Genomic DNA, 11,676 nt, shown 5'->3' with positions numbered 1-11,676 from the left:
TGAATCACAGGATCTCTCCTCAAGTTATATGGTAAGCATAATGACGCCAGCTGTTTTCCAAATGTGCCATTATATAATCTCCATAGAGGAAAATGACACCACCTCTATCTATTGCTGTTTGCGTTTAAAAGCGTCAACACGCATCAGATCGGATTACATCAACAGTTAAGATAATATTTTACAAACTAAGCGGACAGCAAGCAAACAAACGAATACGCAAAGGATGGAGCCCAAGGACATGCTCAGGAGGTCCACAGACCCAGTGGGGGATGAGGGCGCACGCACCGAAGCATTACAGGAATGTACTGGCGTAGTGAAGATGATTGTAGTCCCTCTCTCTCTCACACACACACACACACACACAGACACCAGACGAGGAAAACTAACTGACACGGTTCAGAGTGTTTTGCAATACTGTAGATATCAATGTTTATAGGAGGAGCACTGGCACCGGACGGAGTCAATGGGATGTTTAACCAAATGTAGAGCGATAGAGATAATGCAGGCATACTGTATGCGGACACATAACAATAAAGACAGTTGTCTATTTATACTACCAGAAATGCGCACTGTCCTTAAGAATGGTCAAAGAAAGCACCTGTTTTGTGGTTTGTATAAGAAATACCTGCATGGTTCTGAAATAAAGTTGCTTAAATTGTCTTTCGGCTGCTAAATATTCATCTGCGAATGAGAAATGACAGTCCCCGCCTTTATATTTAAACAATTACGCACGGACACATCAATCAACTTCATGATCATGTTATCGAACTTTACAAAACTTACTGTCACTAGGAGCTGTCTGGTAGAGAGATAGCTTCCCGTAATTGAGGTACTACAGACCACAGAGTAGTGAACGAATTGTTGGTACTCACCCGCGCATATTTGGACGAATAGGGGTCCTCAAACAGGTTCCAGATTCTAGGCTGCCATACGCGCCACCAGCCCACCTTCCTCCCATCCTCTTGCAGACAAAGTCTCTTCAGGTCTCCGTCCGCGCCTCCCGTGAGCGCTGGGTCATCTTCCTGTGCGTCCGGCTCGGGGTTCTCGAAGCTGTCCAACGCCTCCTCCGCGTCCCGATGCTGTCGGTAGTTCATCCAGCAGCAAGCCTCCACATCCGTCTCGTCGATGCCCCAGAAGGCGAGCTCCTCCTCGAACAGCGGACCGCACACATCGTTGGGACAGTGCAACTTTCCCGTCCGGTAATAGTTAAGGATGAAAGAGAAGACGGACGGATGGCGATCGAAGAAGAACTCGTCGGATTTGGGGTCGTAATCAAAGTTGCTAAATGCGTCTGGTTCCGTCAACCATGACAGGCGGGTGCCGGGCAGCGTTTTCAAGGTGCTGCGGTAAGTCTCGTGTCGAACCCCCCCGCAGTTTATCACAATTTTCTCGCTTTCCGACGGACAAGGCATGTCTGCGCTGTAACATGCTTTGTTGGCCGACTTGTTCCCACCCTTGCGCCCTTTGAAAGAGGAGACACACACCGAACTGAGCATAGAGGAACGGGGGGAGGGAGAGGAGGAGAAAAAACGGAGGGGGGAGAAGGGAGGAGGAGTCTGCGGAGAGGGAAAGAGAGAAGGGGTAGCTAGTTATAAAAACGGGAAAGACAGATGTTTTACACATATGTTTACAAGTTAGAGGTTCTGAGATTATTTTGTATTGCATAATACTACTTCAATGAGAAAATCATGAAATCTGCAGTGCACATTGATCACACCTGAGCATACAGCAGGTGTGTGTGTGTGTGTGTGTGTGTGTGTGTGTGTGTGTGTGTCTTTGTGAGAGAGAGTCTGTGTGTGACAGAGAATGACCCAAGTACATGTGTGTGATCATACGTGTGAATATTATGTTTGCACATGTAATAATATGAATGGTGACACAGTCCCATTCCAAATACTACTCTAAAACACATGAATAAACCAGTGCTTAGGTTAAGGAGTGCCTGTAATGCTATGCTAAACGAATGCTGGTGAGAGGATATACATACAGTGGGTCAATATGAGAAAATCTATGAAGTCTGAAGGGCTGCCAATGATTGAATGAGACCTGAAAGAGTATAGCTTGGAAGTGGACTGTACTGGACACTGGGATATCTCCTGAAGGTAAAAGTCTTGACAGAAGCAAGGTATTGTTAGTGTCTCATTAAAAATAGACACCGAACATACAGTGTGTGTGTGTGGGGGGGGGGGGGGGGGGTGGTTGGGATGGAGGGTGGTGGGATGTCGGGTGGTGGTCTGGCTCTCCTTCCCTCCAATAACCTCCCATGCATTCAAACTAAGCCTGAGGTTGGATATGAGAGCCACACCGTTATTTCCACAGAGCAGAGAACAGAGACACCACCATCATTAGGGATTGTTAAAAGAGAGAGAATGTGTGACTGAGAGCGAGACACACAACCTGCACTAGATGAGATGGACTGATCACGGGGAAGAAGAATGGAGGAAGAAAGAAAGAGAAAGAAGCGTGTGAGAAAAAGCACCTTCCCTGTCGCTCTCCTCTGTGTGACGTATGCGACTTGGTGGTACAGAGTGTTAATGCTTCTCTTCCTCTCTCTCTACCTCATTCAGTGTGGATCTGTATATGTTTTGTGTGTGTGTGTATGTGTGTGTGTGTGTGTGTGTGTGTGTGTGTGTGTGTGTGTGTGTGTGTGTATGTGTGTGTGTGTGTGTGTGTGTGTGTGTGTGTGTGTGTGTGTGTATGTGTGAGTGTGTATGTGTGTGTGTGTGTGTGTGTGTGTGTGTGTGTGTGTGTATGCTCGAATCTCTTTCATCTGCCCCATGAGAGCAGCCCTCAATCTCTCCCTCCCTTAAAATGGACTGGCTAATAAGTCCCTGTTTCATTGCAGCCTCATCACTATGGAGAGAGGTGGGGGCTGGAGGGAGAGAAAGAGAGAAGGGGAAAGAGAAAGAGAGAGAGAGAGAGAGGAATACAGAGAGAGCGAGGAAGAGAGAGAGAGAGGAACAGTAAATCACAGCGTTTACAGAGTGATGGGAAAGGACAGAGCCGATCTAAAAGGGGGGAAAACAATTGAAGCAAAACAGGAACAGGGAAGAGGACGAAGGGAGGAAAAAAGAAAGAGAGAATACAAGGAAGAGAGAGAGCAGAGGGAGAGAAAGAGAGAGGGGGGGAGAACATATGAGGAAGAGAGAGAAAGCAGAGGGGGAGAGAGAGAGAGGGAAAGAGAGGAATAAAGGAGGCGAGAGGGAGAGAGAAAGAGAGGAATAAAGGAGGCGAGAGAGAGAGAGAGAAAGAGAGGAATAAAGGAGGCGAGAGAGAGAGAAATAAAGGAGGCGAGAGGGAGAGAGCGGGAGCAGGACTACAGTATGCACACACAGCAGTAAAGCATCACACACAAGCGGAGCTGCAGCAGCAGGATAGAGGGGGTGGGGAGAGACTGAATGAGTTTTTACTGCAGTAAAAAGCCTGAATTGTCCTCTCTGTTTCTTCCTCTGCATCTCTCTCTCTCTCTCTCTGTTCTCTCTCTCTCTCTTGTTCTCTCTCTCTCTCTCTCTCTCTCTGTCTCTCTCTCTCTCTCTTGTTCTCTCTGTCCCTCTCTATGTCTCAGATCTCCTCCCACGGCACACGCAGTGTCATTGTCAACATTCTAAATGCTACCGTCTCTCTCGTCAGGCGCAGTTAACTGCTTGCTCTCAGTCAGGACGATACGTCACTTTACCCTCCTGCTCTCTCTGTGTTTCTCTCTCATCCCTCTCTACAACACACACACCCCCACACCCACCTCCATCTACCCCTCCATCCCTCTTAAGCTCCCCCCTTTCCTCTTATTCCGCATAAAAGAATCACATTACACTGAAGGGGGAATCGGCTCTTTGCTCTCTCTTTGCACACTCTTCCATCTTTCTCTTGCCATTGCACACCTTTCTGGCTCTCGCTCTCTCTCCACTATTTCTCCCTCTCTCCACTCCCTCTCTCCCTCTCTCCCTTTCTCTGTCACTTCTCCAACGTTGCGTCCTCTATCCCTCTGCAGTTAACTCGCACACTGTACTGAGTACGTCCTCCATTCATTCTTCACCTGCGTGCCATTTCTTTCTGCTTTTTTGTTTTCCTCCTTCTTTGCTTGTCTTAGTATTTTGCTTGCTTGCTTGTATTCATTTTTTTTGCCAACAAACCTCAGGTTTTTGACCCTTTTTTGTATATCATTCAGTTTTTTTTTCTAATTCTCACTGCTTAGCTACCATCTCCGCCATTCCTGCCTCGAAGTCTCCACAAAGTTTCTAAAAACTCCTCTGAAAGCATCTTTATCAACGCCTACTGAACATGGAGGTTCTCTGTAATGAGAAAGCTGAGGACAAACTGACATCTGCTGACAACCTGAAGCTCAGACATCTCTGGATGCTCAGGTAAGATACCGCCATGCATGGGACAGTGCACAGAGAGAGAGAGAGAGAGCACTAAGTTAACATGGAAACAAGAGATGCTGCTGATTAAACAGCAAAACAAACAGCCATGCTACTATCTAAATGGGCAATAAGGAACAGTTTTGTACTACTCTGAGGGCAGTGTTAGAAGAAATGCATTCTGATACCACGCAGAAACAATAATAAGAAGTGTGGCAGTACTAATGGTAAATTTGGGCCTTGGAATGGAATGTATGAAATTCCTTCAGGATTGTTGTGACTCTGTGACCGCTGGACAAAGTCTTGTCTGCTGTCCAGGATGAGGATAGGATGAAAGCTTGAGTTGCTGCAGTGAGATGGAGAACAGAGTGACAGACAGAGAGAGAGGGGGGGGTGGTGAAGGAGTGATATGGAATGAGATTAATAACATGTCCATCCTCTGAGAGGTGCTGGGGAAACAGAGCCGTGGAAGGAAAGAGGAAGTTGAAGAATGGCTTGAAAGGCTTGGAAGAGGAAGAGTGGAAGTGGAAGAGCTGAGTGAGAGAGAGAAAAAAAGAAAGAGAGAGAGAGAGCAAAAGAGATAGAAAGAGAGAGATGAGTTGTCAGAGTTGGAGTGGGTAGGATCATGTTTCAGCACCACGGACAGCGAGTGCTGTTATGGGACAGGGATTTGGAGGCAGCTCAGAGAAACTGCCCCAAACAAAGACAAAGGTATGTGAGAGAAACCTAGAAGGGCAAGTTTAAAAATACAAAAAAAAAAAAACTATGCTTTTGGTTGGGCAATAGAAACAATATTAGTTAGTTAGCAAACAAAGTACATCATTTATTTAGGAAGCTCAGACTAAACTTAACATCACCAACAGTAAAAGTATTTCAATTGAATAAAATCAAGACAGTTATTTGTGTGTTGAAACACAATTTGTTTCGAATATACCTGTATAATTTTTCTGTTTGTACGCATGTATGTGTGTGTGTGTGTGTGAATGTGTGTGGGTGTAAAAGGCAAGCCAAAAGCAAGGCAGCGCAGTGCATATGTGCGTATGTGTGTGTGTGTGCGTAAGAGAGAGTGAGGAGAAAGAGAGAGATATATATGTATGATGTATGCTGGTTTCTGTTAGCCTACAGCTGTGTTTATGAGAAGTGGTAATGATTTACAAGGACTGGATGGGGGCTCTGACATGGGAAAGAGAGAGAGCAAATAAAAGGAGGAAGAGAGAGTGAGATGAGAGAAAGAAAGGCTGATGGAAATGGAAATAGAAGTGATAAAGACAGAGGTACTAAGTAGGATGGAAAAAATAATGGCTCTTATTATTGCTATAGATTCATGTGTGCCTTTAAATGCATCAGTGAGCAAACATTCCAGTGTGTGTGTGTGTGCGTGTGTTTGTGTGTGTGTGTGTGTGTGTGTGTGTCTTTGTGTGTATGTCCATGTATACACAAGGAAAAGAAAGATGCAGAAATACCCTTGCAGAATGCCTTGAAACAAAAACCTTTGAATTCACCGCTATTAGAAAAAAAGAGCAAGCAAAGGAAATATGACAAAAAGAGAAAAAAAAAATATTAATAAGGGAGAGCCTAGCTTGTGCAGGACAACTGCAGTGACGCTAATATATATTAGCAGAAACACTGCAGCAGGAGGGGGAGGGAGGGAGAGAGAGAGCGAGGGAGAGAGAGATAGAGCCGGAGAGAGAGAAAGCTGTTACAGGCAGAATCGCCAGCAAGGTACCAGCAGAGCGAGAGAGAGGTTGGAGGGGGGTGGGATGAGGTAAATAGAGGAGAGATAGAGTGAGAGAGAAAGAGAGGTTGAGTGCTGACTGAGCGAAATATGTTCCTGTAGTTGGCAAAACCACAAGAAAAGCTTTTCAGTCGGAAAGGAAGGAAGCAAGAAAGAGGGAGAGAGAGAGAGAGAGAATCTGGGAAGAGGGCTGTTAGGATGGAGGGAGTAGAGTATGGGGAAAAGGAGGGCTATGCAGGGAAGGGAGGGATGACGTGAGAGAAAGTGAGATAGAGGGGAGGAAAAAAACGATGGATGAGGGAGGGGATGGAGAGATGATGTGAGAAGGAGCGGAGGTGTAGAGAAAAAGAGGAGGATAAGGCAGGCGGTGTGAGAAAGAGAGGAGCGAGTGCTAGAGGTGGTAGAGCGGAGGACAGGAGAGACAGAGGGAGTAATGGAAAAAAATGAGAGGAGGAAGATCAAAGAGAAAATGTGAGTCGAATAGGAACGAGGGAGAGGGATAAGGATGGGGGGGGGAGAGAAGGGCATTCTGGGAAGCGATAGAGGACAGAGACAATACATGAAAAGATCCTGGATTTGAGAAAAAGAGGGAAAAAAGACTTAAGAGTGTAGGGGAGGGGCTTTATATGTGTGGAGGCAAAGTACAATGAGGGTGCTGATTGATGAGAAAGGGCATTTAAAACAAGAGGAATGGAGAGAACAGAGAAATGGAAATGTGAAGGGAACAGATGGAGAGAGAGAGAGAGAGAGAGAGAGACAGAGAGAGAGGGAGAGAGAGAGAAACTCAAGGGAGAATATAGCCTAACGATTTCTGTTTTTTTTATAGCCATTTTTGAGTCAGGTTTTGCAGGATGTGCCAACTGCTTTGCGTGCTCTCTCTCCCTCTCCCTCTCCCCCGCCTCATTTTTTCCGTCCACCTCCATCCCTCCTTCTGCCGCGTGCAGAGGAGCCACCAGCCGGGCTGACGGAGGAAGTGCACAGACGCAAAAATGCTGCAGTCACCTCCCCTTCCAATGCAGTGACACCAGACGCTGTCCTCCACCCCTCTCTCTCTCCCTCTCTCTCTTTGACTGTCTTTCTAATGCTACCACTCTCTTCAGTCTCTCACTCTCTCTCCCTTTTTCTCTCCATCTCCCTGCAGCTTGCTTTCGCTCTCTCTCTCTGTCTCTTTCTCTCTCACTCTCTCGGCATCATGCTACAGAGATGGTAGCGCGACACCTTTTACTGGTCACAAACATGCTGAATCTGTGTGAATGAATCGGACAAATTGTCTACAGCCGATGTGGCTCATTGTGGCTTTCAGAGTAGACGTACTTAAAGAGCTGCAGACAGAAAATCCATTCATATGCAAATGGTACAAAAAAACGAATCAGCTGGAGAGAACCACTCCAGGACCAAAACAGCCTCATCTTCCCAGTGATACTGTGGAGGGGAACTGGGGGGGGGGGTGACTGTGCCAACCAATCCCTTTCACATACAGCCATGGGAGCTTACAATAAGTCTGTCGCTGTGGCTGTGAATGTGTGTGTGTGTGTGTGTGTGTGTGTGTGTGTGTGTGTGTGTGTGGTTGTGAATGTGTGGTTGTGAATATGTGTGGTTGTGTGTGTGTGTGTGTGTGTGTTTGTGAAAATGTGTGGTGTGTGTGTGTGTGTGTGTGTGTGTGTGTGTAGTCTGTCTATTTATATTTCATGTGTGCATGTGCATACAGCTTAACTAGCCCATTCTGAGGGCAGAAAAGAGACTGGTGGCCATCACTGGTCACTGGCGGAGGGTGTTATTACTCGTCACTATGCCACTGGGTTTCGTCTGTTTGTTGTTGAGCAGTTGTCCCTCGGCAAAGTCTTTCCCCTATCTCTGCTGTGACATCATCTACATAAATACACTCTTGTAGTGGCTTAATGGCCACATAAGAGGAACCATGCTCTGGGACTCTGGGAGTTCCGCTTCACAGGGGGCGTGAAGCTTATTCTGCTGGCGTGTCCTACGAACACGAACCCAGCATGCCCTGAGAAGAGAACAGGGACTCTGACAGAGACAGGAGATTTAAATGCCCCTGGCGGGGCAGAAAAGGCCAATCAACTGCCCCACACGGAGTACAAAGGGGCTGTAACAAGAGCCCCGGAGACAGCAGCATCAATCTGCAATTTCCCACTAAGCAGAGAACAGTGAACACAGTACCACATCACCTGAAGGGTAAAGGGGTATTTAACGAAAACATGGCAGTGCTCAGAGATGTCATGGAGCACTTAATTAAGTCTACACAGAATAAGGCTACGTCGACAAATAGTCCATCTCAACCTCCAAAGGTCGAACGACAGACTGATTGCATGGGGAGGTGGAAAAAAATGTGAGTCTAGAAACTGCCATCACACATTGTTTGTTTACACAAACCACTTAAGTGGCAATGAAATGCACTGTCGAGCTTTAGCCACAAGAATTTTCTCTGAAATGTTAAGTTATGTGAGGCCTGAAGGAGATCCTCTCAGTGGAGAAATGGACGGAGTGCAGCGATAAGACACTGACCCTGCACAGCCAGAGGTCTGAGAAGCCGGGGACTTAGAGGACGAATTTGAGGCGATAAATATAGAAATGAGGAGAGAAGAAGTCTGAGGAGGATGAGGATAATCTTACAGGGGTGCTGCCAACCCACTGATACTGGAGATCCATGAGTGTGTGTGTGTGTGTGTGTGTGTGTGTGTGTGTGTGTGTGTGTGTGAGGATAATCTTACATTGGTGTTAACCCCCTGCTCCTTTATGTCATTCACCAGCGCCTGCTTACTCCAATACTCATTAAAATCTCTGGCTTTAGTAGTTAATTACTGCCATTGAGAGACTGCACACACACACACACACACACACACACACACACACACACACACACACACACACACACTTGCTTTGAACATAATAAACCAACCCCTGTTTTAACAAGAAACAGAGGTTCAAATGATTGAACAAACTTAGTCAAAACTCCCAACTCAGTAGCCATATCACATCACCCAATCTAACCATCATCAAGAAAGGCAGTGTTCTTGAAAATGGGTCAAATATACCACCAGTGTAAGGAATATTGGGGTCCTTAAATGGGTATTAAATGGGTATATCCTGATACATAGTAAATACAAGGGGAAGGGGCCAGAGCGTTGGGAGTGTTCAAGATGTTACTTATTAGGGGGTGAAGCCTACATAAACTGAGACAGATGAGGCCAAGTGCCTTCAGAGGCATTAAATCTGTCTTTAGTGTCATTATTGTGTGGAGGGCTTTTTTTTATCACAGCACAAAACACTGTACTTGAACGTCATGTCTGAATGGGCCTTAGCAATGCATTGTCATGCTTGTACTGTGCTTAACCATTTGCAAACATATATTTCTCTTGTGAGAGAGCCAGGGTGAACTGATTTGATTAATGGAACTTGGAACAGGACAACTTAGCTAAAAAAGGACCATGAATGTTTAGTCTGAAGTAACACTATGATGGTGCACTTTGAGACTGGCATAGATTGAGCAATTGTGAGAGTATACTTGAGCACTAACAAGATACTACACACAATGGAAAAAGGACAAAGCATACAGTCACAGTGGACTGAATGTAATGTAATAATTGAAATGTCCCTACTGCTTTAGATACACGTGATTTTCTCAGGATCTGGTATCGGACACATTGTGGTCTGCTCAGAGGGGAAATTGGGGCACACGGTAGTCTTTGAGAGCAGACGGAGGACTTTGTAATATTCATAGTGTCTCCGGACATAGAGTGCAACTCTTAAATAATTCACACGCCTTTTGCTGACCCCTTACATAAGCCACAACACCTCAGTCATCTTCTGCAGGGCACTCAGCTTGTGCCTTCAGCCACAAGCTATTTTTCCCTGCTACACGCGTAGCCCCACTTCGGCAATGAGCTCACATGAATCACATGTTTTATTCTCCTCTCCCGTGCCACAGCCGGGTTAATTTTATTTCTGCCTCCCAAACCCAGTTCCCCAGAATCCATTTCTCCTCCATCACCTCACTGTCTCCTCTCCCCCTCCCTCCTCCTATCGTCTTACTCATTCCCCCGTAAAGATGGGTACCCGTTCAACATGGTGTCCTCTCAAAGGATCCACCCGTGTTACATGCCCTACACGCACAGTATGGCAAATAAATGAAACATTGTAACGGTTCCGAAGGAAAAGATACCTCACGATAATGTGTTTCACTAAGTAATAGGCTACCGCGAGACCTTTCACGTGTAGACTATTTCAATGTTTATGACGATGGGCTGAAATTGTTGTCGCCGGTAAGACGCGTTTTAAAAATAGGATGCCGTTCTCACCTGATTGTGAGGTTGACACGGAGTGAGAAATATCATCATAATTCAACGTAGAATATACCCAGACTATGGAAATATATCACAATGGTCAAAACAATACTTGTTGAATGTTTAGAAAGTAAGTTCAATAGCTCAGATACTGGGGATTTGACTTGTCACACTCAAGCAAGGATACAAAACTGTTTTCAAAGACTGCTGATTATTTGAACTGTTAAACCACCGGAACATTACACATCTAGACGGAAAATCCCACAGGTCGTTCAATACTCACTTGCTTTGGGTCTGGGTTCGGATAGAGTGTGCGTGTCCAAAAACACGCACATTAATTCTCAATCTTAGACTCGTTTTGTTGTTGATGATGATGGTTCTTTTAACAAAGAGATATCCAAATTCTCCCACAATTCACGCTTTGTCTTGCCTTATTTCAGTACTAACGTTAAAACAAAGAATTGTTGTTGAACACGGCTCCCCCCTCTCTGCTTAAGATAAATAAACAAAACAATCAGAAAACGCCAATATCGGTACTCCTGTGAATCTTTCAAACACGTTGATTTCAATAAGCAAAATGTTCTGTTATCTCTACGAGGTAGCTTGCGGCTTTTCGCGTCAAAATGCTGGCATATTTTCTTCGATTTCAAAAAGCTCCTGTTCCTGTCTCTCCTTATTGCCAAAAAGCAGCTTCTCCCGCCGTCTCTACGCCTCTTCGCGTAGGGTGTGCAATTAAATGATATGATTATGATCCTCTGTTATATCCACCTCCCAGTGTGTCAATGGAGGTATTATAGACGCTGGACGCACTCACACCCTGCTCGACAACGCGCGCACTCATACATACACACACACCTAAGCTATCTTTCTCTCTTTCCCTTTTTTCAGCTGTCATGTGTGGGCGGGGAGGAGAATTGGAGAGAGTATTGGGAGAACCCAGGCGAATTCTCAGGCTAATTTCTGATGCGATGCCAAGGGCTTCTCTTCAAACACCCATCATGCTCTTGGGTGGCGCTTCTGTAAAGGTTTGGTGAGATACGTGGGCGGGGGGCGTTTAAGCACAGACACACACACACACACACACACACACACACACAAATCGAGCGAAGAGCTGAAATATGATGGGATGGCGAGGTAGGGTGGCAGGTGCAACAGCTAAGGTAATGGTTGAGGACGACTGCACTAAATTTCAGTAAGTAATTTGTCGAATGGAGAACCTGACCTACAGCACTTCTTTGTCAAATGTATGCCATGCTTCTCAAGGCACATGGCATGCCTACAT

At 45.8% G+C, this 11,676-nt stretch overlaps 1 protein-coding gene across 5 annotated transcripts in view; it reads right to left on the bottom strand.

The window, feature by feature from the left end:
• kcnc3b (potassium voltage-gated channel, Shaw-related subfamily, member 3b) overlaps nucleotides 1-11,448 on the bottom strand; it is a 56,905-nt gene extending 45,457 nt beyond the window's left edge. For all 5 annotated transcript variants that reach the window (XM_048232685.1, XM_048232686.1, XM_048232682.1 and 2 more), the window contains exons 1-2: nucleotides 10,678-11,448; nucleotides 873-1,556 (exon numbers count right to left, since the gene is read on the bottom strand). In XM_048232685.1, coding sequence (XP_048088642.1) covers nucleotides 873-1,496 — 624 coding nt within the window. In that variant the 5' untranslated portion in view covers nucleotides 1,497-1,556; nucleotides 10,678-11,448. The remainder of the gene's footprint in view (nucleotides 1-872; nucleotides 1,557-10,677) is intronic.
• Between the last annotated feature and the right edge of the window lie 228 nt (nucleotides 11,449-11,676).

Source organism: Alosa alosa, chromosome 22 (assembly GCF_017589495.1).
Source record: "Alosa alosa isolate M-15738 ecotype Scorff River chromosome 22, AALO_Geno_1.1, whole genome shotgun sequence".
Taxonomy (NCBI): Eukaryota; Metazoa; Chordata; class Actinopteri; order Clupeiformes; family Clupeidae; genus Alosa; species Alosa alosa.
Note: the sequence above shows the minus strand (reverse complement) of the source record. Positions and strands in the feature narration are given on the sequence as shown.